Source organism: Fringilla coelebs (assembly GCF_963513975.1).
Source record: "Fringilla coelebs genome assembly, chromosome: 33".
Taxonomy (NCBI): domain Eukaryota; kingdom Metazoa; phylum Chordata; class Aves; order Passeriformes; family Fringillidae; genus Fringilla; species Fringilla coelebs.
In genome coordinates, this window is record NC_140059.1 from 945,185 (window position 1) to 966,242 (window position 21,058).

Here is a 21,058-nt window from a genome sequence, read left to right on the forward strand (position 1 = left end):
GGGAAAAACAGGGAGAAATGGATCATTTGAGGGGGAAATAGGGAAAAATGGGGGAAAATTGAGCCCATGAGGGGAAAATAGGGGAAAATTGAGGCCTTGAGGGGAAAATGGGGAGAAATGGAGCCTTTGAGGGGGAAATGGTGTCTGTGAGGGGAAAATGGGGGGAAATAGAGCATCAGATAAATGTCAGGTTATACTAATTCCTTATAATGCAAGATGTATGAATATCTCGTAACTTCAGTGGAAGTTATATGAGCATTAATAGAGAAGAATATTACGAAAAATATGTGTACTTAAGCAATACGTGATCGTCATTAAGTTATTGTTTATTATTCTGAATTAATTTATAATCTTGCCATCACAGGATCATGCTGACAGGAAAAACCTCGAGGAATAAATGTTGTCCCAAGCTTTTTTGCCCCCATCACCGACAATCCCGATTTTTACCGAAAATCCCCCAATTCGCGGCGCCCTTTGCCCCCATGGCGTCCCCCGTTCCCATGGCGACGGGGCAGCCCATCCCCTCCTTCCCCCTGCTCCCCCAGACTTGGTACGCTCCATGCAAATGAGCCCGCTGGCGCCACCGACCCTGCGTTCAAACCGGCGACCAATGGGAAGCGAGAAGGCGGGGTTACTGTGAAGATTGACAGCAACCCGAGCCTATCGCGATGCGTGGCGCCATACACCCGCCACTGCAAACCGCCGACCTATCAGAGGTGAGAAGGCGGGGTTAAGGCGGAGATTGACAGCGCGTTTAGCCAATCGCGAGGCGCAGCGCCCCGTCCCTCAGCGGGCGCCTCAACCGCCGCTTTCCCGCCCTCCGGCCGCGGCCCCGGCCCGAGACCCCCTCAGACCCCCGGCACCCCCTCAGACCTCCCCGGGACCCCCTCAGACCTCCCCGGGACCCTTCCGGGCCGCCTCGGCCTCACCATGGGTTTCCTGAAGCTTATCGAGATCGAGAACTTCAAGTCGTACAAGGGCCGCCAGATCATCGGGCCCTTCCGCCGCTTCACCGCCATCATCGGCCCCAATGGCTCCGGTGAGTCCCGGGGGGGCTCTCGGGGGTAGGGGGGCTGTCAAGGCCGCTCCCGTCATGGTCTGAGGGGTGATCCCGAATTCTTTACACTGCCCCGCTCCCGTTTCCTCCTCCCGCCCTGCCCCGGGGGGTTCCCCGTTCCCTGGGGTCCCTCCTAAGCTTTGGGCTCCACAATAATTCTCCACAGCCCTCCCTTGTTCCTTCTCTGGGGTTCCTCTCTCTTCCATAAGGTCCCTATTAAGTCTTGGATCCCCAATAATTCTCCACAGCCCTTCCTTGTCCTCATCCCTTCACTCTCCGGGGTCCCCTCTCGCCTCCCTCCTCTTCCCCTATTCTATGAGGTCCCTCCTAAGTTTTGGGGTCCCCCCCCGCATTCCCTGCAGCCTCCCCTCACACCTTGGGGTCCATCCTCAACTCTTCCTCTCCATTCCCTGGACTCTCCATTCACTTCCCCCCTCTTTCTTTGGGGTCCCCCCTCAATTCCCTGGGGTCCCCCAATAATTCCCAGGGCTCCCTCCAACCTCCCAATTCCCTGGGGTCCCCCTCAATTCCCTGGGCTCCCTCCATTCCCTGGGATCCCCCAATAATTCCCTGGGTTCCCCACATTCCCTGGTGTCCCCCCTCTTTCCATGGGGTCCCCCCTCAATTCCCTGGGCTCCCTCCATTCCCTGGGGTCCCCCCTCAATTCCCTGGGGTTCCCCTCAATTCCCTGGGGTTCCCCTCAATTCCCTGGGGTTCCCCTCAATTCCCTGGGTTCCCCACATTCTCTGGACTCCCCCCTCTTTCCCAGGACTCCCCCTCAATTCTTAGGGCTCCCTCCACCTCCCTCCATTCTCTGGGATCCCCTCAATTCTCTGGGTTCCCCACATTCCTTGCTGTCCCCCCTCTTTCCATGGGGCCCCCTCTCAATTCCCAGGGCTCCCTCCATGCTCTGGGGTCCCCCAATAATTCCCTGGGCTCCCTCCATTCTCTGGGGTCCCCCCTCAATTCCCTGGGTTCCCCACATTCCCTGCACTCCCCCCTCTTTCCTTGGGGTCCCCCCTCAATTCCCTGGGCTCCCTCCATTCCCTGGGGTCCCCCAATAATTCCCAGGGCTCCCTCCAACCTCCCCATTCCCTGGGGATCCCCTCAATTCCCTGGGTTCCCCACATTCCCTGGACTCCCCCTCTTTCCATGGGCTCCCCCCATTCCCTGGGGTCCCCCAATAATTCCCAGGGCTCCCTCCACTCCCTCATTCTCTCGGGTCCCCCAATAATTCCCTGGGTTCCCCACATTCCCTGCTGTCCTCCCTCTTTCTATGGGGTCCCCCCTCAATTCCCTGGGCTCCCTCCATTCCCTGGGATCCCCCAATAATTCCCTGGACTCCCCCCTCAATTCCCTGGGGTTCCCCTCAATTCCCTGGGCTGCCTCCATTCCCTGGGGTCCCCCAATAATTCTCTGGGTTCCCCACATTCCCTGGTGTCCCCTCTCTTTCCCAAGACTCCCCCTCAATTCTTAGGGCTCCCTCCACCTCCCCCATTCTCTCGACTCCCCCAATAATTCCCTGGGTTCCCCACATTCCCTGCTGTCCCCCCTCTTTCCATGGGGTCCCCCCTCAATTCCCTGGGCTCCCTCCACTCCCTGGGGTCCCCCCAGTAATTCCCTGGGTTCCCCACATTCCCTGGTGTCCCCCCTCTTTCCATGGGGTCCCCCCTCAATTCCCAGGGCTCCCCAATTCCCTGGGGTTCCCCTCAATTCCATGGGTTCCCCACATTCCCTGCTGTCCCCCCTCTTTCTATGGGATCCCCCCTCAATTCCCTGGGCTCCCTTCATTCCCTGGGGTCCCCCAATAATTCCCAGGGCTCCCTCCAACCTCCCCTATTCCCTGGGAATCCCCTCAATTCCCTGGGTTCCCCACATTCCCTGCACTCCCTCCTCTTTCTATGGGATCCCCCCTCAATTCCCTGGGGTCCCCCAATAATTCCCAGGGCTCCCTCCAACCTCCCCCATTCCCTGGGGATCCCCTCAATTCCCTGGGTTCCCCACATTCCCTGCACTCCCCCTCTTTCCGTGGGGTCCCCCCTCAATTCCCTGGGCTCCCTCCATTCCCTGGGGTCCCCCAATAATTCCCAGGGCTCCCTCCACTCCCCCATTCCCTGGGATCCCCCCTCAATTCCCTGGGTTCCCCACATTCCCTGGACTCCCTCCTCTTTCCATGGGGTCCCCCCTCAATTCTTAGGGCTCCCTCCACCTCCCTCCATTCTCTGGGGTCCCCCAATAATTCCCTGGGGTCCCCCCTCAATTCCCTGGGGTTCCCTTCAATTCCCTGGGTTCCCCACATTCCCTGCTGTCCCCCCTCTTTCTATGGGATCCCCCCTCAATTCTTAGGGCTCCCTTCATTCCCTGGGGTCCCTCAATAATTCCCAGGGCTCCCTCCAACCTCCCCATTCCCTGGGGTCCCCCAATAATTCCCTGGGTTCCCCACATTCCCTGGACTCCCCTGTCTTTCCATGGGGTCCCCCCTCAATTCCCTGGGCTCCCTCCATTCCCTGGGGTCCCCCAATAATTCCTAGGGGCGGAGGCTCCTCCACCCCCATCCATTCCATGGGGTCCCCCCTCAATTCCCTGGGCTCCCTCCATTCCCTGGGGTCCCCCAATAATTCTCTGGGTTCCCCACATTCCCAGGACTCCCCCTCTTTCCATGGGGTCCCCCCTCAATTCCCTGGCCTCCCCCCATTCCCTGGGGTCCCCCCTCAATTCCCTGGGTTCCCCCCATTCCCTGCTGTCCCCTCTCTTTCCATGGGGTCCCCCCTCAATTCTCAGGGCTCCCTCCATTCCCTGGGGTCCCCCCTCAATTCCCCCATCCATTCTCTGGGGTCCCCCAATAATTCCCAGGGCTCCCTCCAACCTCCCCATTCCCTGGGGTCCCCCAATAATTCCCTGTGTTCCCCACATTCCCTGCACTCCCTCTCTTTCCGTGGGGTCCCCCCTCAATTCCCTGGGCTCCCTCCATTCCCTGGGGTCCCCCAATAATTCCCAGGGCTCCCTCCAACCTCCCCATTCCCTGGGATCCCCCCAACAATTCCCTGGGTTCCCCACATTCCCTGGTGTCCCCCCTCTTTCCATGGGTTCCCCTCTCTTTCCGTGGGCTCCCTCCATTCCCTGGGGTCCCCCAATAATTCCCAGGGCTCCCTCCACTCCCCCATTCCCTGGGGTCCCCCCTCAATTCCCCCATCCATTCCCTGGGGTCTCCCAATAATTCCCAGGGCTCCCTCCAACCTCCCCCATTCCCTGGGGATCCCCTCAATTCCCTGGGTTCCCCACATTCTCTGCTGTCCCCCCTCTTTCCTTGGGGTCCTCCTTCAATTCCCTGGGCTCCCTCCATTCCCTGGGGTCCCCCAATAATTCCCTGGGTTCCCCACATTCCCTGCACTCCTCCATCTTTCCATGGCGTCCCCCCTCAATTCCCTGGATTCCTCAGTTCCCTGAGGTCCCCCCTCAATTCCCCCATCCATTCCTTGGGGTCCCCCAATAATTCCCTGGGTTCCCCACATTCCCTGGTGTCCCCCCTCTTTCCATGGGGTCCCCCTTCAATTCTTAGGGCTCCCTCCATTCCTTGGGGTCCCCCAATAATTCCCTGGGTTCCCCACATTCCCTGCACTCCCTCCTCTTTCCATGGGGTCCCCCTCAATTCCCTGGGCTGCCTCCATTCCCTGGGGTCCCCCAATAATTCTCTGGGCTCCCCACATTCCCTGGTGTCCCCTCTCTTTCCCGGGACTCCCTCTCAATTCTTAGGGCTCCCTCCACTCCCCCATTCTCTGGGGTCCCCCAATAATTCCCTGGGTTCCCCACATTCTCTGCTGTCCCCCCTCTTTCTATGGGGTCCCCCCTCAATTCCCTGGGCTCCCTCCATTCCCTGGGGTCCCCCCAATAATTCCCTGGGTTCCCCACATTCCCTGGGGTCCCCCCTCAATTCCCTGGGCTCTCTTCATTCTCTGGGGTCCCCCAATAATTCCCAGGGCTTCCTCCATTCCCTGGGGTCCCCCAATAATTCCCTGTGTTCCCCACATTCCCTGCACTCCTCCATCTTTCCATGGGGTCCCCCCTCAATTCCCTGGGTTCCCCACATTCCCTGCACTCCTCCATCTTTCCATGGGGTCCCCCCTCAATTCCCTGGATCCCCCCATTCCCCGAGGACCCCCCTCAATTCTTTCTCCTCCCCCCAACAATTCCCACAGGCAAATCCAACCTGATGGACGCCATCAGTTTCGTGCTGGGGGAGAAGACCAGCAACCTCCGGGTGAAAACTCTGCGGGATCTGATCCACGGCGCCCCCGTGGGGAAACCCGCGGCCAGCCGCGCCTTCGTCAGCATGGTGTACTCGGAGGAGGGCGCCGAGGACCGCACCTTCGCCCGCGTCATCGTCGGTCAGCCCCGCTTTGGGGGTTTGGGGGCGGGTTTGGGGGGTTTGGGGGCGGTTTTGGGGGTTTAGGGGCGGTTTTGGGGGGTTTGGGGGCGGTCAGCATGGTGTACTCGGAGGAGGGCGCCGAGGACCGCACCTTCGCCCGCGTCATCGTCGGTCAGCCCCGCTTTGGGGGTGGTTTTGGGGTGTTTGGGGGCGGTTTTGGGCAGTTTTGGGGTTGGTTTATGGTGGGGTTTGGGCGCATTTCTGGGGGTTTAGGGCTGTTTTGGGGGCATTTCTGGCAGTTTGGGGGCTGGTTTGGGGCATTTTTGGCAGTTTGGGGCTAGTTTGGGGGCATTTCCAGAGGTTTGGGGGCTGTTTTGGGGGCATTTCCAGGGGTTTGGGGGCAATTTTGGGCGGTTTTGGGGTTGGTTTATGGTGGGGTTTGGGGGCGGTTATGGGGGTTTGGGGGCTGTTTTGCGGGGTTTGGGGGCAGTTTTGGGTAGTTTTGGGGTTGGTTTATGGTGGGGTTTGGGGGCATTTCTGGGGGTTTGAGGGCATTTCTGGGGGTTTGGGGGCATTTCTGGGGGCATTTCGAGAGGTTTGAGGGCATTGTTGGCGGTTTGGGGCTGGTTTAGGTCGGGTTTGGGGGCATTTCTGGGGGTTTGGGGGTTGTTTTGGGGGCATTTCTGGGGCTTGGGGGGCTGTATTGGGGGCATTTCCAGAGGTTTGGGAGTTGTTTTGGAGGCATTTCCAGAGGTTTGAGGGCATTTCCAGGGGTTTGGGGGCAGTTCCGGGGGTTTGGGGGCATTTTGGGGGGTTTTGGGGCTGGTTTTGGGGGCATTTCTGGGGGCATTTCCAGAGGTTTGGGGGCATTTCTGGGGGTTTGGGGGCTGTTTTGGGGCATTTCCAGGGGTTTGGGGGCATTTCCAGGGGTTTGAGGTCTGGTTTAGGTTGGTTTGGGGGCATTTCTGGGGGTTTAGGGGCTGTTTTGGGGGCATTTCCAGATGTTTGAGGGCATTGCTGGGGGTTTGGGGGCATTTCCAGGGGTTTGGGGGCATTTCCAGGGGTTTGGGGGCATTGTTGGGGGTTTGGGGCCTGGTTTAGGTTGGGTTTGGGGGCATTTCTGGGGCTTTGGGAGTTGTTTTGGGGGCATTTCCAGAGGTTTGGGGGCGGTTTTGGGGGGTTTGGGGGCAGTTTTGGGGTGATTTATGGTGGGGTTTGGAGGCATTTCTGGGGGTTTAGGGGCTGTTTTGGGGGCATTTCCAGAGGTTTTGGGGCTGTTTTGGGGGCATTTCCAGAGGTTTTGGGGCTGTTTTGGGGGCATTTCTGGGGGTTTGGGGCTGTTTTTAGGGCATTTCCAGGGGTTTGGCGGCATTGCTGGCGGTTTTGGGGACATTTCCAGTGGGTTTGGGCTGCTCTGGGGTGGGTTTGGGGGCACATCTTGGGGTGTTTAGGATTTGGGGTCACATTTTGGGGTGTTTAGGGTTTGTAGGGCACATTTTGGGAATGTTTAGGGTTTGTAGGGCACATTTTGGGGTTTGTGGGTCACATTTTGGGGTGTTTGGGATTTGTAGGGCACATTTTGGAGTGTTTAGGGTTTGTAGGACACATTTTGGGGTGTTTGGGGTCACATTTGGGGGTGTTTAGGATTTATGGGGCACATTTTGGGGTGTTTGGGGTCACATTTTGGGGTGTTTAGGGTTTGTAGGGCACATTTTGGGGTGTTTGGGGTCACATTTTGGGGTGTTTAGGGTTTGGGGGCACATTTTGGGGTGTTTGAGGGTCACATTTTGGGGGTATTTAGGGTTTGGGGGTCACATTTTGGGGGTGTTCAGGATTTATGGGGCACATTTTGGGGGTGTTTAGGATTTGTAGGACACATTTTGGGGTTTTTGGGGCACATTTTGGTGTGTTTAGGGTTTGGGGTCACATTTTGGGGTGTTTGAGGGTCACATTTGGGGGTATTTAGGGTTTGGGGAGCTCATTTTGGCGTGTTGGGGGGCACATTTTGGGGTGTTTAGGGTTTGTAGGGCACATTTTGGGGTGTTTGGGGGCACATTTTGGGGTGTTTAGGGTTTGTAGGGCACATTTTGAGATGTTTGGGGGCACATTTTGGGGTGTTTAGGGTTTGTAGGGCACATTTTAAGGATGTTTAGGATTTGGGGTCACATTTTGGGGGTGTTTAGGGTTTGTAGGGCACATTTTGGGGTGTTTGGGGTCACATTTTGGGGTGTTTAGGGTTTGTGGGGCACATTTTGGGGCTGTTTAAGGTTTGTAGGGCACATTTTGGGGGTGTTTAGGATTTATGGGGCACATTTTGGGAATGCTTAGGGTTTTTAGGGCACATTTTGGGTGTGTTTAGGGTTTGTAGGGCACATTTTGGGAATGTTTAGGGTTTGTAGGGCACATTTTGGGGTTTGTGGGTCACATTTTGGGGTGTTTGGGGTTTGTAGGGCACATTTTGGGGTGTTTAGGGTTTGTAGGACACATTTTGGGGTGTTTGGGGTCACATTTTGGGGTGTTTAGGATTTTGGGGTCACATTTTGAGGATGTTTAGGGTTTGTAGGGCACATTTTGGGGTGTTTGGGGGCACATTTTGGGGTGTTTAGGATTTGGGGTCACATTTTGGGGGTGTTTAAGGTTTGTAGGGCACATTTTGGGGTTTGTGGGGTACATTTTGGGGGTGTTTAGGATTTGGGGAGCACATTTTGGGGTGTTTAGGGTTTGTAGGGCACATTTTGGGGTTTGTGGGTCACATTTTGGGGGTGTTTAGGATTTATGGGGCACATTTTGGGGTTTGGGGGTCACATTTTGGGGGTGTTTAGGATTTTGGGGTCACATTTTGAAGATGTTTAGAGTTTGTAGGGCACATTTTGGGGTTGTTTAGGATTTGGGGGCACATTTTGGAGGTATTTAGGATCTGTGGGATCCCCCTGACCCCCCAAATCCCCCCCCCCCAGGCAGCTCCTCGGAGTACAAGATCAACAACCGCGTGGTGCAGCTGAGCGAGTACAGCGAGGAGCTGGAGAAGCTGGGGATCCTCATCAAGGCCAGGAACTTCCTCGTCTTCCAGGTGGGCAGGGGATTTAGGAACCGTTTTGGGGTTTTTTTGGGGGGATTTGGGGGTTCTGGGGAATTTTTTGGGGGGGCTTTGTGTGGGTTTAGGGGATTTGGGGGCATTCTGGGGAGGTTTTTGTGCTCCCAGGATGGTTTTGGGGGGTTTTCACCTCGTTTTTCCTCCCCAAAGGGATCCCCCAGAGCTCTGTGGGGATTTGGGGACCCCCCCAATGGGATTTGGGGTCCCTCCAATGGGATTTGGGGTCCCCCCAATGGGACTTAGGATCCCCCTGACCCCATAAATGACCCCAAGGTGATGAGGGAGGGGAGACCCCAGACCCCCTAATGTGGATTTGGGGGGTCTCCCCCATCCCCACCTCCCCAAAGGGATCCCCCAGGGCCCTGTGAGGATTTGGGGACCCCTCAGTGGGGATTTGGTGTCCTCCCAATGGGATTTGGGGTCCCCCCAATGGGATTTAGGAACCCCCTGACCCCATAAATGACCCCAAGGTGATGAGGGAGGGGAGACCCCAGACCCCCCAATGTGGATTTGGGGGGGGTCTCCCCCATCCCCCCTCCCCACAGGGATCCCCCAAACTTACCCAAGGATTTGGGGACCCCCCCATTGGATTTGGGGTCCCTCCAATGGGATTTGGGGTCCCCCAATGGGATTTAGGAACCCCCTGACCCCATAAATGACTCCAAGGTGATGAGGGAGGGGAGACCCCAGACCCCCCAATGTGGATTTGGGGGGGGTCTCTCCCATCCCCACCTCCCCAAAGGGATCCCCCAGAGCTCTGTGGGGATTTGGGGATCCCTCAGTGAAGATTTGGGGTCCCTCCAATAGGATTTAGGAACCCCCTGACCCCATAAATGACCCCAAGGTGATGAGGGAGGGGAGACCCCAGACCCCCCAATGTGGATTTGGGGGGGGTCTCTCCCATCCCCCCTCCCCACAGGGATCCCCCAAACTTACCCATGGATTTGGGGACCCCCCATTGGATTTGGGGTCCCTCCAATGGGATTTAGGAACCCCCTGACCCCATAAATGCCCCCAAGGTGATGAGGGAGGGGTTTGGCTCCTTCCCTGAGGGAGACCCCAGACCCCCCAATGTGGATTTGGGGGGGGTCTCCTCCATCCCCCCTCCCCAAAGGGATCCCCCAAACTCCTCCATGAGGATTTGGGGTCCCCCCAATGGGATTTGGGGTCCCCCCAATGGGATTTAGGAACCCCCTGATCCCATAAATGACCCCAAGTTGATGAGGAAGGGGAATCTTCCCTGAGGGAGACCCCAGACCCCCCAATGTGGATTTGGGGGGGGTCTCTCCCATCCCCACCTCCCCAAAGGGATCCCCCAGAGCCCTGTGGGGATTTGGGGTCCCACCAATGGGATTTGGGGTCCCCCCAATGGGATTTAGGAACCCCCTGACCCCATAAATGACCCCAAGGTGATGAGGGAGGGGAATCTTCCCTGAGGGAGACCCCAGACCCCCCAATGTGGATTTGGGGGGGGTCTCTCCCATCCCCCCTCCCCAAAGGGATCCCCCAGAGCCCTGTGAGGATTTGGGGACCCCTCAGTGAGGATTTGGGGTCCCCCCAATGGATTTAGGAACCCCCAGACCCCATAAATGACCCCAGTGTGATGAAGGAGGGGTTTGGCTCCTTCCCTGAGGGAGACCCCAGACCCCCCAATGTGGATTTGGGGGGGGGTCTCCCCCATCCCCACCTCCCCAGAGGGATCCCCCAGAGCCCTGTGGGGATTTGGGGATCCCTCAGTGAGGATTTGGGGTCCCCCCAATGGGATTTAGGAACCCCCTGACCCCATAAATGACCCCAGTGTGATGAGGGAGGGGAGACCCCAGACCCCCCAATGTGGATTTGGGGGGGGTCTCTCCCATCCCCCCTTCCCAGAGGGATCCCCCAGAGCCCTGTGGGGATTTGGGGATCCCTCAGTGAGGATTTGGGGTCCCCCCAATGGGATTTGGGGTCCCCCCAATGGGATTTGGGGTCCCCCCATTGGATTTAGGAACCCCCTAACCCCATAAATGACCCCAAGGTGATGAGGGAGGGGAATCTTCCCTGAGGGAGACCCCAGACCCCCCAATGTGGATTTGGGGGGGGTCTCTCCCATCCCCCCTCCCCAAAGGGATCCCCCAGGGCCCTGTGGGGATTTGGGGTCCCCCCAATGGGATTTGGGGTCCCCCCATTGGATTTAGGAACCCCCTGACCCCATAAATGACCCCAAGGTGATGAGGGAGGGGAGACCCCAGACCCCCCAATGTGGATTTGGGGGGGGTCTCTCCCATCCCCCCCTCCCCAAATGGATCCCCCAGGGCCCTGTGGGGATTTGGGGTCCCCTCAGTGAGGATTTGGGGTCCCCCCAATGGGATTTGGGGTCCCTCCAATGGGATTTAGGAACCCCCTGACCCCATAAATGACCCCAATGTGATGAGGGAGGGGAATCTTCCCTGAAGGAGACCCCAGACCCCCCAATGTGGATTTGGGGGGGGTCTCCCCCATTTCCCCCTCCCCAAAGGGATCCCCCAAAGTCCTGTGGGGATTTGGGGACCCCTCAGTGAGGATTTGGGGTCCCCCCAATGGGATTTGGGGTCCCCCCAATGGGATTTAGGAACCCCCTGACCCCATAAATGACCCCAAGGTGATGAGGGAGGGGTTTGGCTCCTTCCCTGAGGGAGACCCCAGACCCCCCCAATGTGGATTTGGGGGGGGTCTCTCCCATCCCCACCTCTCCAAAGGGATCCCCCAAACTCCCCCAAGGATTTAGGAACCCCCTGAAAGGATTTAGGGACCCTTTAGGGGATTTAGGAACCCCCTGAGGGGATTGTGGGACCCCCTGAGGGGATTTAGGAACCTCCTGAAGGGATTTAGGAACCTCCTGAGGGGATTTAGGCACCTCCTGAGGGGATTAAGGAACCTCCTGAGAGGATTTAGGAACCTCCTGAGGGGATTTAGGAACCTCCTGAGGGAATTTGGGACCCCCTGAGGGGATTTAGGAACCTCCTGAGGGGATTTAGGAACCCCCTGAGGGGATTTAGGAACCCCCTGAAGGATTTAGGAACACCCTGAGGGGATTTAGGAACCCCCTGAGGGGATTTAGGGACCTCCCGAGAGGATTTAGGAACCCCCTGAGGGGATTTAGGAACCTCCTGAAGGGATTTAGGAACCTCCTGAGGGGATTTAGGAACCTCCTGAGAGGATTTAGGAACCTCCTGAGGGGATTTAGGGACCTCCTGAGGGGATTTAGGGACCTCCTGAAGGGATTTAGGAACCTCCTGAGGGGATTTAGGAACCTCCTGAGAGGATTTAGGAACCTCCTGAGGGGATTTAGGGACCTCCTGAGGGGATTTAGGAACCCCCTGCCCCTTTCCCAGAGTTCCATGATGGACCCAGAGGAGCTCTTGGGGCTGTTTGGGATCAGCCACTCCTGAGAGACCCCCGAGGGGATTTAGGAACATCCTGAAGGGATTTAGGAACCTCCTGAGGGGATTTAGGGATCCCTTGAAGGGATTTAGGGACCCCCTGAGGGGATTTAGGGATCCCCTGAAGGGATTTAGGAACCTCCTGAGGGGATTTAGGAGCCTCCTGAGAGGATTTAGGAACCTCCTGAGGGGATTTAGGGATCCCCTGAGAGGATTTAGGAACCTCCTGAGAGGATTTAGAGATCCCCTAAGGGGATTTAGGAACCCTTTAGGGGATTTGAGAACCTCCTGAGGGGATTTAGGAACCACCTGAGAGGATTTAGGAGCCTCCTGAGAGGATTTAGGAGCCTCCTGAGAGGATTTAGGAACCTCCTGAGGGAATTTGGGACCCCCTGAGAGGATTTAGGAACCTCCTGAAGGGATTTAGGGACCCACTGAAGGGATTTAGGGTCCTCCTGAGGGGATTTAGGAACCTCCTGAGGGGATTTAGGAACCTCCTGAGGGGATTTAGGAACCTCCTGAGGGGATTTAGGGTCCTTCTGAGGGGATTTAGGAACCCCTGGAAGGGTTTAGGAACCTCCTGAGGGGATTTAGGGACCCCCTGAGGGGATTTAGGAACCTCCTGAAGGATTTAGGAACCTCTCTAACGGGATTTAGAGATCCTTCTCAGGGATTTAGGAACACATCCTACAGGATTTAGGATCATTTCCTACAGGATTTAGGATCATTTCCTACAGGATTTAGGATCATTTCCTACAGGATTTAGGATCATTTCCTACAGGATTTAGGGATCATTCCAAGGGATTTAGGAGCATTTCCTACAGGATTTAGGATCATTTCTGCCCCATTTTCCAGGGAGCAGTGGAGTCCATCGCCATGAAGAACCCCAAGGAGCGCAGGGCCCTGTTTGAGGAGATCCCCAGGGATTTAAGGATCTCTCACAGGAATTTAGGAACCCCTGACCCTGCAGGGATTTAGGGATCATTCCAAGGGATTTAGGATCAGTTCCTAGGGGATTTAGGACCATTTCTGCCCTGTTTTTTCAGGGAGCAGTGGAGTCCATCCCCATGAAGAACCCCACGGAGCACACGGCGCTGTTTGAGGAGGTCCCCAGGGATTTAGGAACCCCTGACCCTGCAGGGATTTAGGGATAATTCCAAGGGATTTAGGATCATTTCCTACAGGATTTAGGATCATTTCCTACAGGATTTAGGATCATTTTTTTCCCTGTTTTTTCAGGGAGCAGTGGAGTCCATCGCCATGAAGAACCCCAAGGAGCGCAGGGCCCTGTTTGAGGAGATCCTGAGGGATTTAGGGACCCCTGACTCTGCAGGGATTTCGGGATCATTCCAAGGGATTTAGGATCATTTCCTACAGGATTTAGGATTATTTCCTAGAGGATTTAGGATCATTTCCTAGGGGATTTAGGACCATTTCTTCCCCCATTTTTCAGGGAGCAGTGGAGTCCATCGCCATGAAGAACCCCAAGGAGCGCAGGGCCCGGTTTGAGCCGATCCTGAGGGATTCAGGGACCCCTGACCCTGCAGGGATTTAGGGATCATTCCAAGGGATTTAGGATCATTTCCTACAGGATTTAGGATCATTTCCTACAGGATTTAGGACCATTTCTTCCCCCATTTTTCAGGGAGCAGTGGAGTCCATCGCCATGAAGAACCCCAAGGAGCGCAGGGCCCTGTTTGTGGAGATCCTGAGGAAATTAAGGATCTCTCACAGGAATTTTGGGATTTAGGGATTTAGGATCATTTCCTACAGGATTTAGGATCAGTTCCTAGAGGATTTAGGATCATTTCCTACAGGATTTAGGATCAGTTCCTAGAGGATTTAGGATCATTTCCTACAGGATTTAGGATCATTTCCTACAGGATTTAGGACCATTTCCTACAGGATTTAGGATCATTTCTGCCCTGTTTTTTCAGGGAGCAGTGGAGTCCATCTCCATGAAGAACCCCAAGGAGCGCAGGGCCCTGTTTGAGGAGATCCCCAGGGATTTAGGAACCCCTGACCCTGCAGGGATTTAGGGATCATTCCAAGGCATTTAGGATCATTTCCTACAGGATTTAGGATCATTTCCTACAGGATTTAGGACCATTTCTTCCCCCATTTTTCAGGGAGCAGTGGAGTCCATCGCCATGAAGAACCCCAAGGAGAGGACAGCCCTGTTTGAGGAGATCCTGAGGGATTTAGGGACCCCTGACCCTGCAGGGATTTAGGGATCATTCCAAGGGATTTAGGATCATTTCCTACAGGATTTAGGGATCATTTCCTACAGGATTTAGGATCATTTCCTACAGGATTTAGGATCATTTCCTACAGGATTTAGGACCATTTTTTCCCTGTTTTTTCAGGGAGCAGTGGAGTCCATCGCCATGAAGAACCCCAAGGAGCGCAGGGCCCTGTTTGAGGAGATCCTGAGGGAATTAAGGATCTCTCACAGGGATTTTGGGATTTAGGGATTTAGGATCATTTCCTACAGGATTTAGGATCAGTTCCTAGGGGATTTAGGATCATTTCTGCCCCATTTTTCAGGGAGCAGTGGAGTCCATCGCCATGAAGAACCCCAAGGAGCGCAGGGCCCTGTTTGAGGAGATCCTGAGGGATTCAGGATCTCTCACAGGGATTTTGGGATTTAGGGATTTAGGATCATTTCCTACAGGATTTAGGATCAGTTCCTACAGGATTTAGGATCATTTCTGCCCCATTTTTCAGGGAGCAGTGGAGTCCATCGCCATGAAGAACCCCAAGGAGCGCAGGGCCCTGTTTGAGGAGATCCCCAGGGATTTAAGGATCCCTCACAGGGATTTTGGGATTCAGAGATTTAGGATCATTCCAAGGGATTTAGGATAATTTCCTACAGGATTTAGGATCATTTCCTACAGGATTTAGGATCATTTCTGCCCCATTTTTTCAGGGAGCAGTGGAGTCCATCGTCATGAAGAACCCCAAGGAGAGGACAGCCCTGTTTGAGGAGATCCTGAGGGATTTAAGGATCCCTCTCAGGAATTTAGGGATTTAGGGATTTAGGATCATTTCCTACAGGATTTAGGATCAGTTCCTACAGGATTTAGGACCATTTCTTCCCCCATTTTTCAGGGAGCAGTGGAGTCCATCGCCATGAAGAACCCCAAGGAGTGCAGGGCCCCGTTTGAGCAGCTCCTGAGGGATTTAGGAACCCCTGACTCTGCAGGGATTTAGGGATCATTCCAAGGGATTTAGGATCAGTTCCTACAGGATTTAGGGATCATTTCCTACAGGATTTAGGATCATTTCCTACAGGATTTAGGACCATTTTTTCCCTGTTTTTTCAGGGAGCAGTGGAGTCCATCGCCATGAAGAACCCCAAGGAGCGCAGGGCCCTGTTTGAGGAGATCCTGGGGGATTTAAGGATCCCTGACCCTGCAGGGATTTAGGGATCATTCCAAGAGATTTAGGATCAATTCCTAGGGGATTTAGGACCATTTTTCCCTGTTTTTTCAGGGAGCAGTGGAGTCCATCGCCATGAAGAACCCCAAGGAGAGGACAGCCCTGTTTGAGGAGATCCTGGGGGATTTAAGGATCCCTGACCCTGCAGGGATTTAGGGATCATTCCAAGGGATTTAGGATCATTTCCTACAGGATTTAGGATCATTTTTTCCCTGTTTTTTCAGGGAGCAGTGGAGTCCATCGCCATGAAGAACCCCAAGGAGCGCAGGGCCCCGTTTGAGGAGATCCTGAGGAAATTAAGGATCTCTCACAGGAATTTTGGGATTTAGGGATTTAGGATCATTTCCTACAGGATTTAGGATCATTTCCTACAGGATTTAGGATCATTTCTTCCCCCATTTTTCAGGGAGCAGTGGAGTCCATCACCATGAGGAACCCCAAGGAGCGCAGGGCCCTGTTTGAGGAGATCCTGAGGGATTCAGGGACCCCTGACCCTGCAGGGATTTAGGGATCATTCCAAGGGATTTAGGATCATTTCCTACAGGATTTAGGATCATTTCCTACAGGATTTAGGATCATTTCTGCCCCATTTTTCAGGGAGCAGTGGAGTCCATCGCCATGAAGAACCCCAAGGAGCGCAGGGCCCTGTTTGAGGAGATCCTGAGGGATTTAAGGATCTCTCACAGGAATTTTGGGATTTAGGGATTTAGGATCATTTCCTACAGGATTTAGGACCATTTCCTACAGGATTTAGGATCATTTCCTACAGGATTTAGGATCATTTCTTCCCTGTTTTTTCAGGGAGCAGTGGAGTCCATCACCATGAAGAACCCCAAGGAGCGCAGGGCCCTGTCTGAGGAGATCCTGAGGGATTTAAGGACCCCTGACCCTGCAGGGATTTAGGATCATTTCCTACAGGATTTAGGATCATTTCCTACAGGATTTAGGATCATTTCCTACAGGATTTAGGACCATTTCTTCCCCCTGTTTTTTCAGGGAGCAGTGGAGTCCATCGCCATGAAGAACCCCAAGGAGCGCAGGGCCCTGTCTGAGGAGATCCTGAGGGATTCAGGATCTCTCACAGGGATTTTGGGATTTAGGGATTTAGGATCATTTCCTAGGGGATTTAGGACCATTTTTTCCCATTTTTTTCAGGGAGCAGTGGAGTCCATTGCCATGAAGAACCCCAAGGAGAGGACAGCCCTGTTTGAGGAGATCAGCCGCTCGGGGGAGCTCGCCCCTGAGTACGACAAGCGCAAGAAGGAGATGGTGAAGGCCGAGGAGGACACGCAGTTCAATTATCACCGCAAGAAAAACATCGCGGCCGAGCGCAAGGAGGCCAAGCAGGAGAAGGAGGAGGTGGGAAAGGATGGGAATTTGGGGAAAAGCCTGGCCTTGAGCAGCTCCTGGCCAGGGCCAGGCCTATCCCAGCCCTAAGCCTGGCTTTGAGCAGCTCCTGAGCAGGGCCAGACCCAGCTTTGAGCAGCTCCTGGCCAGAACCACGTCCAAGCCTTGGGTTTGAGCAGCTCCTGTGCAGAGCCAGACCCAGGCCCAGGCCCAGCTTTGAGCAGCTCCTGAGCCAGACCCAGTCCCAAGCCCAGCTTTGAGCAGCTCCTGAGCAGAGCTAGAGCCAGGCCCAGCTTTGAGCAGCTCCTGAGCAGAGCTAGAGCCAGGCCCAGCTTTGAGCAGCTCCTGAGCAGAGCCAGGCCCAGCTTTGAGCAGCTCCTGAGCAGACCCAGGCCCAGCTTTGAGCAGCTCCTGAGCCAGACCCAGACCCAGCTTTGAGCAGCTCCTGAGCCAGACCCAGACCCAGAGCCAGACCCAGCTTTGAGCAGCTCCTGAGCCAGACCCAGACCCAGAGCCAGACCCAGCTTTGAGCAGCTCCTGAGCCAGACCCAGACCCAGAGCCAGACCCAGCTTTGAGCAGCTCCTGAGCCAGGCCCAGCTTTGAGCAGCTCCAGACCCAGACCCAGGCCCAGCTTTGAGCAGCTCCTGAGCCTGACCCAGGCCCAGCTTTGAGCAGCTCCTGTGCAGACCCAGGCCCAGCTTTGAGCAGCTCCTGAGCAGAGCCAGGCCCAGCTTTGAGCAGCTCCTGAGCAGAGCCAGGCCCAGCTTTGAGCAGCTCCAGACCCAGAGCCAGGCCCAGCTTTGAGCAGCTCCTGAGCCAGACCCAGAGCCAGACCCAGCCTTGAGCAGCCTCTGAGCAGAGCCAGACCCAGAGCCAGGCCCAGCTTTGAGCAGCTCCTGAGCAGAACCAGACCCAGGCCCAGCTTTGAGCAGAGCCAGACCCAGAGCCAGGCCCAGCTTTGAGCAGCTCCAGACCCAGACCCAGGCCCAGCTTTGAGCAGCTCCTGAGCCAGACCCAGGCCCAGCTTTGAGCAGCTCCTGAGCCAGACCCAGACCCAGGCCCAGCTTTGAGCAGCTGCTGTGCAGACCCAGGCCCAGCTTTGAGCAGCTCCTGAGCCAGACCCAGGCCCAGCTTTGAGCAGCTCCTGAGCCAGACCCAGGCCCAGCTTTGAGCAGATCCCGAGCCAGACCCAGACCCAGGCCCAGCTTTGAGCAGCTCCTGAGCAGAGCCAGACCCAAACCCCTGGGTTTGAGAAGCTCTTGGCCAGGCCCAGCTTTCAGCAGCTCCAGACCCAGGCCCAGAGCCAGGCCCAGCTTTGAGCAGCTCCTGAGCAGAGCCAGACCCAGAGCCAGACCCAGCTTTGAGCAGCTCCTGAGCAGAGCCAGACCCAGAGCCAGACCCAGCTTTGAGCAGCTCCAGACCCAGACCCAGACCCAGGCCCAGCTTTGAGCAGCTCCAGACCCAGACCCAGGCCCAGCTTTGAGCAGCTCCAGACCCAGAGCCAGGCCCAGCTTTGAGCAGAGCCAGACCCAGACCCAGCTTTGAGCAGAGCCAGAGCCAGGCCCAGCTTTGAGCAGCTCCTGAGCCAGACCCAGATCCAGGCCCAGGCCCAGGCCCAGGCCCAGCTTTGAGCAGCTCCAGACCCAGACCCAGGCCCAGCTTTGAGCAGCTCCTGAGCCAGACCCAGGCCCAGCTTTGAGCATCTCCTGAGCACACCCACGCCCAAACCCCCAAGTTTTAAGCAGCTCCTACCCCAAGCCAGGCCTATCCCAGCCCTAATCCCAGCTCACCCCCCCTGTCCCCCCCAGGCTGACCGGTACCAGCGGCTCAAGGACGAGGTGGTTCGGGCCCAGGTGCAGCTGCAGCTCTTCAAACTCTTCCACAACGAGGCCGAGATCGAGAAGCTGAACAAGGAGCTGGGCCTGAAGAACCGCGAGATCGACAAGGACAAGAAGAGGATGGACAGGGTGGAGGACGAGCTCAAGGACCGCAAGAAGGAGCTGGGCAAGATGATGAGGGAGCAGCAGCAGATCGAGAAGGAGATCAAGTGAGAGGCTGGGGGGTTGGGAAGGGGAAATGGGGAAAGTTGGAGGGGTTTGGGTGGGGGATTGGAGTGGGTTGGGTGGGGACAGAATCCAAAGCGGGGACTGAATCCAAAACCGGGGATAGAACCCAAAATTGGGCCCAGAACCCAAAACTGGGCACAGAAACCAAACTGGGCACAGAACCCAAACTGGGCACAAACCTCAAACTGGGCACAGAACCCAAACCAGGCACTGAACCCAAAATCGGGTGCAGACACCAAAACCAGGGACAGAACTAAAATGGGGCACAGAACCTAAACTGGGCACAAACCTCAAACTGGGCACAGAACCCAAACTGGGCACAGAACCCAAAACCAGGGACAGAACCCAAAACTGGGCACAGAACTGAAAGCTGGGCACAAATACCAAAACCTGGCTCAAACCCCAAAAGCAGGCACAGACCCCAAACTGGGCACAGACCCCAAACTGGGCACAGACCCCAAACTGGGCACAGAACCCGAACTGGGCCTAAACCCAAACTGGGCACAGAACCCAAAATCGGGTGCAGAAACCAAAACTGGGCACAAACCCAAAGCTGGGCACAGAACCCAAACTGGGCACAAACCGAAAGCTGGGCACAGAACCCAAACTGGGCACAGAACCCAAACTGGGCACAAATACCAAAACTGGGTTCAAACCCCAAAACCGGGCACAGAACCCAAAACTGGGCACAGACACCAAAACCAGGGACAGAACTAAAATGGGGCACAGAACCCAAACTGGGCACAGAACCCAAACTGGGCACAGAACCCAAACTGGGCACAGACACCAAAACCAGGGACAGAACTAAAATGGGGCACAGAACCCAAACTGGGCACAGAACCCAAACTGGGCACAGAACCCAAACTGGGCACAGAACCCAAACCAGGCACAGCACCCAAACTGGGCACAGAACCCAAAAGCAGGGACAGAACCCAAACTGGGCATAGAACCCAAAACCAGGCACAGAACCCAAACTGGGCACAGAACCCAAACTGGGCACAGAACCCAAAATCGGGCACAGAACCCAAACTGGGCACAGAACCCAAACTGGGCACAGAACCCAAAATCGGGTGCAGAACTGAAAGCTGGGCACAAATACCAAAACTGGGCTCAAACCCCAAAACCAGTCACAGAACCCAAACTGGGCACAGAATCCAAAAGCGGGGACAGAACCCAAAATGGGCACTGAATCCAAACTGGGCACAGAACCCAAAACCAGGGACAGGACGAAAACCAGGCACAGAACCCAAACCTGGCACAGAACCCAAACCTGGCACAGAACCCAAAATCGGGTGCAGAACCCAAACTGGGCACAGAACCCAAACCGGGCACAGGAACCAAACTGGGCACAGAACCCAAACTGGGCACAGAACCCAAACCAAGCACAGAACCCAAACTGGGCACAGAACCCAAACCGGGCACAGAACCCAAACCGGGCACAGAACCCAAATCTGGCACAGAACCCAAACTGGGCACAGAACCCAAAACTGGGCACAGAACTGAATGCTGGGCAAAATACCAAAACCGGGCTCAAACCCCAAACCGGGCCCAAAGCCCAAATCAGGCCCAAACCCCAAACCAGGCCCTGAACCCCAAACCGGGCTCAAACCCCAAACCGGGCCCAAAGCCCAAACCAGGCCCAGAACCCAAACCAGGCCCAAACCCCAAACCAGGCCCAGAACCCAAACCATGCCCAAACCCCAAACCGTGCCCAAACCCCAAACCAGGCCCAAACCCCAAACCAGGCCTAAACCCCAAACCAGGCCCCAAACCCCAAACCAGGCCTAAACCCCAAACCAGGCCCCAAACCCCAAACCAGGCCCAAACCCCAAACCAGGCCCAAACCCCAAACCAGACCCCAAACCCCAAACCAGGCCTAAACCCCAAACCAGGCCTAAACCCCAAACCAGGCCCAAACCCCAAACCAGGCCCAGACCCCAAACCAGGCCTAAACCCCAAACCAGGCCCCAAACCCCAAACCAGGCCTAAACCCCAAACCAGGCCCCAAACCCCAAACCAGGCCCAAACCCCAAACCAGGCCCAAACCCCAAACCAGACCCCAAACCCCAAACCAGGCCTAAACCCCAAACCAGGCCTAAACCCCAAACCAGGCCCCAAACCCCAAACCAGGCCCAAACCCCAAACCAGGCCCAAACCCCAAACCAGACCCCAAACCCCAAACCAGGCCCCAAACCCCAAACCAGGCCCAAACCCCAAACCAGGCCTAAACCCCAAACCAGACCCCAAACCCCAAACCAGGCCCCAAACCCCAAACCAGGCCCAAA

The 21,058-nt window shown here is 55.9% G+C and overlaps 1 protein-coding gene across 1 annotated transcript in view; it reads left to right on the forward strand.

The window, feature by feature from the left end:
* Positions 1-785: 785 nt before the first annotated feature.
* SMC1A (structural maintenance of chromosomes 1A) overlaps positions 786-21,058 on the forward strand; it is a 63,203-nt gene continuing 42,930 nt past the window's right edge. Inside the window, exons 1-5 of the mRNA XM_084224022.1 lie at positions 786-1,039; positions 5,254-5,442; positions 8,381-8,493; positions 16,515-16,718; positions 18,516-18,754. Of these exons, the coding sequence (XP_084080148.1) occupies positions 931-1,039; positions 5,254-5,442; positions 8,381-8,493; positions 16,515-16,718; positions 18,516-18,754 (854 nt within the window). The 5' untranslated portion in view covers positions 786-930. The remainder of the gene's footprint in view (positions 1,040-5,253; positions 5,443-8,380; positions 8,494-16,514; positions 16,719-18,515; positions 18,755-21,058) is intronic.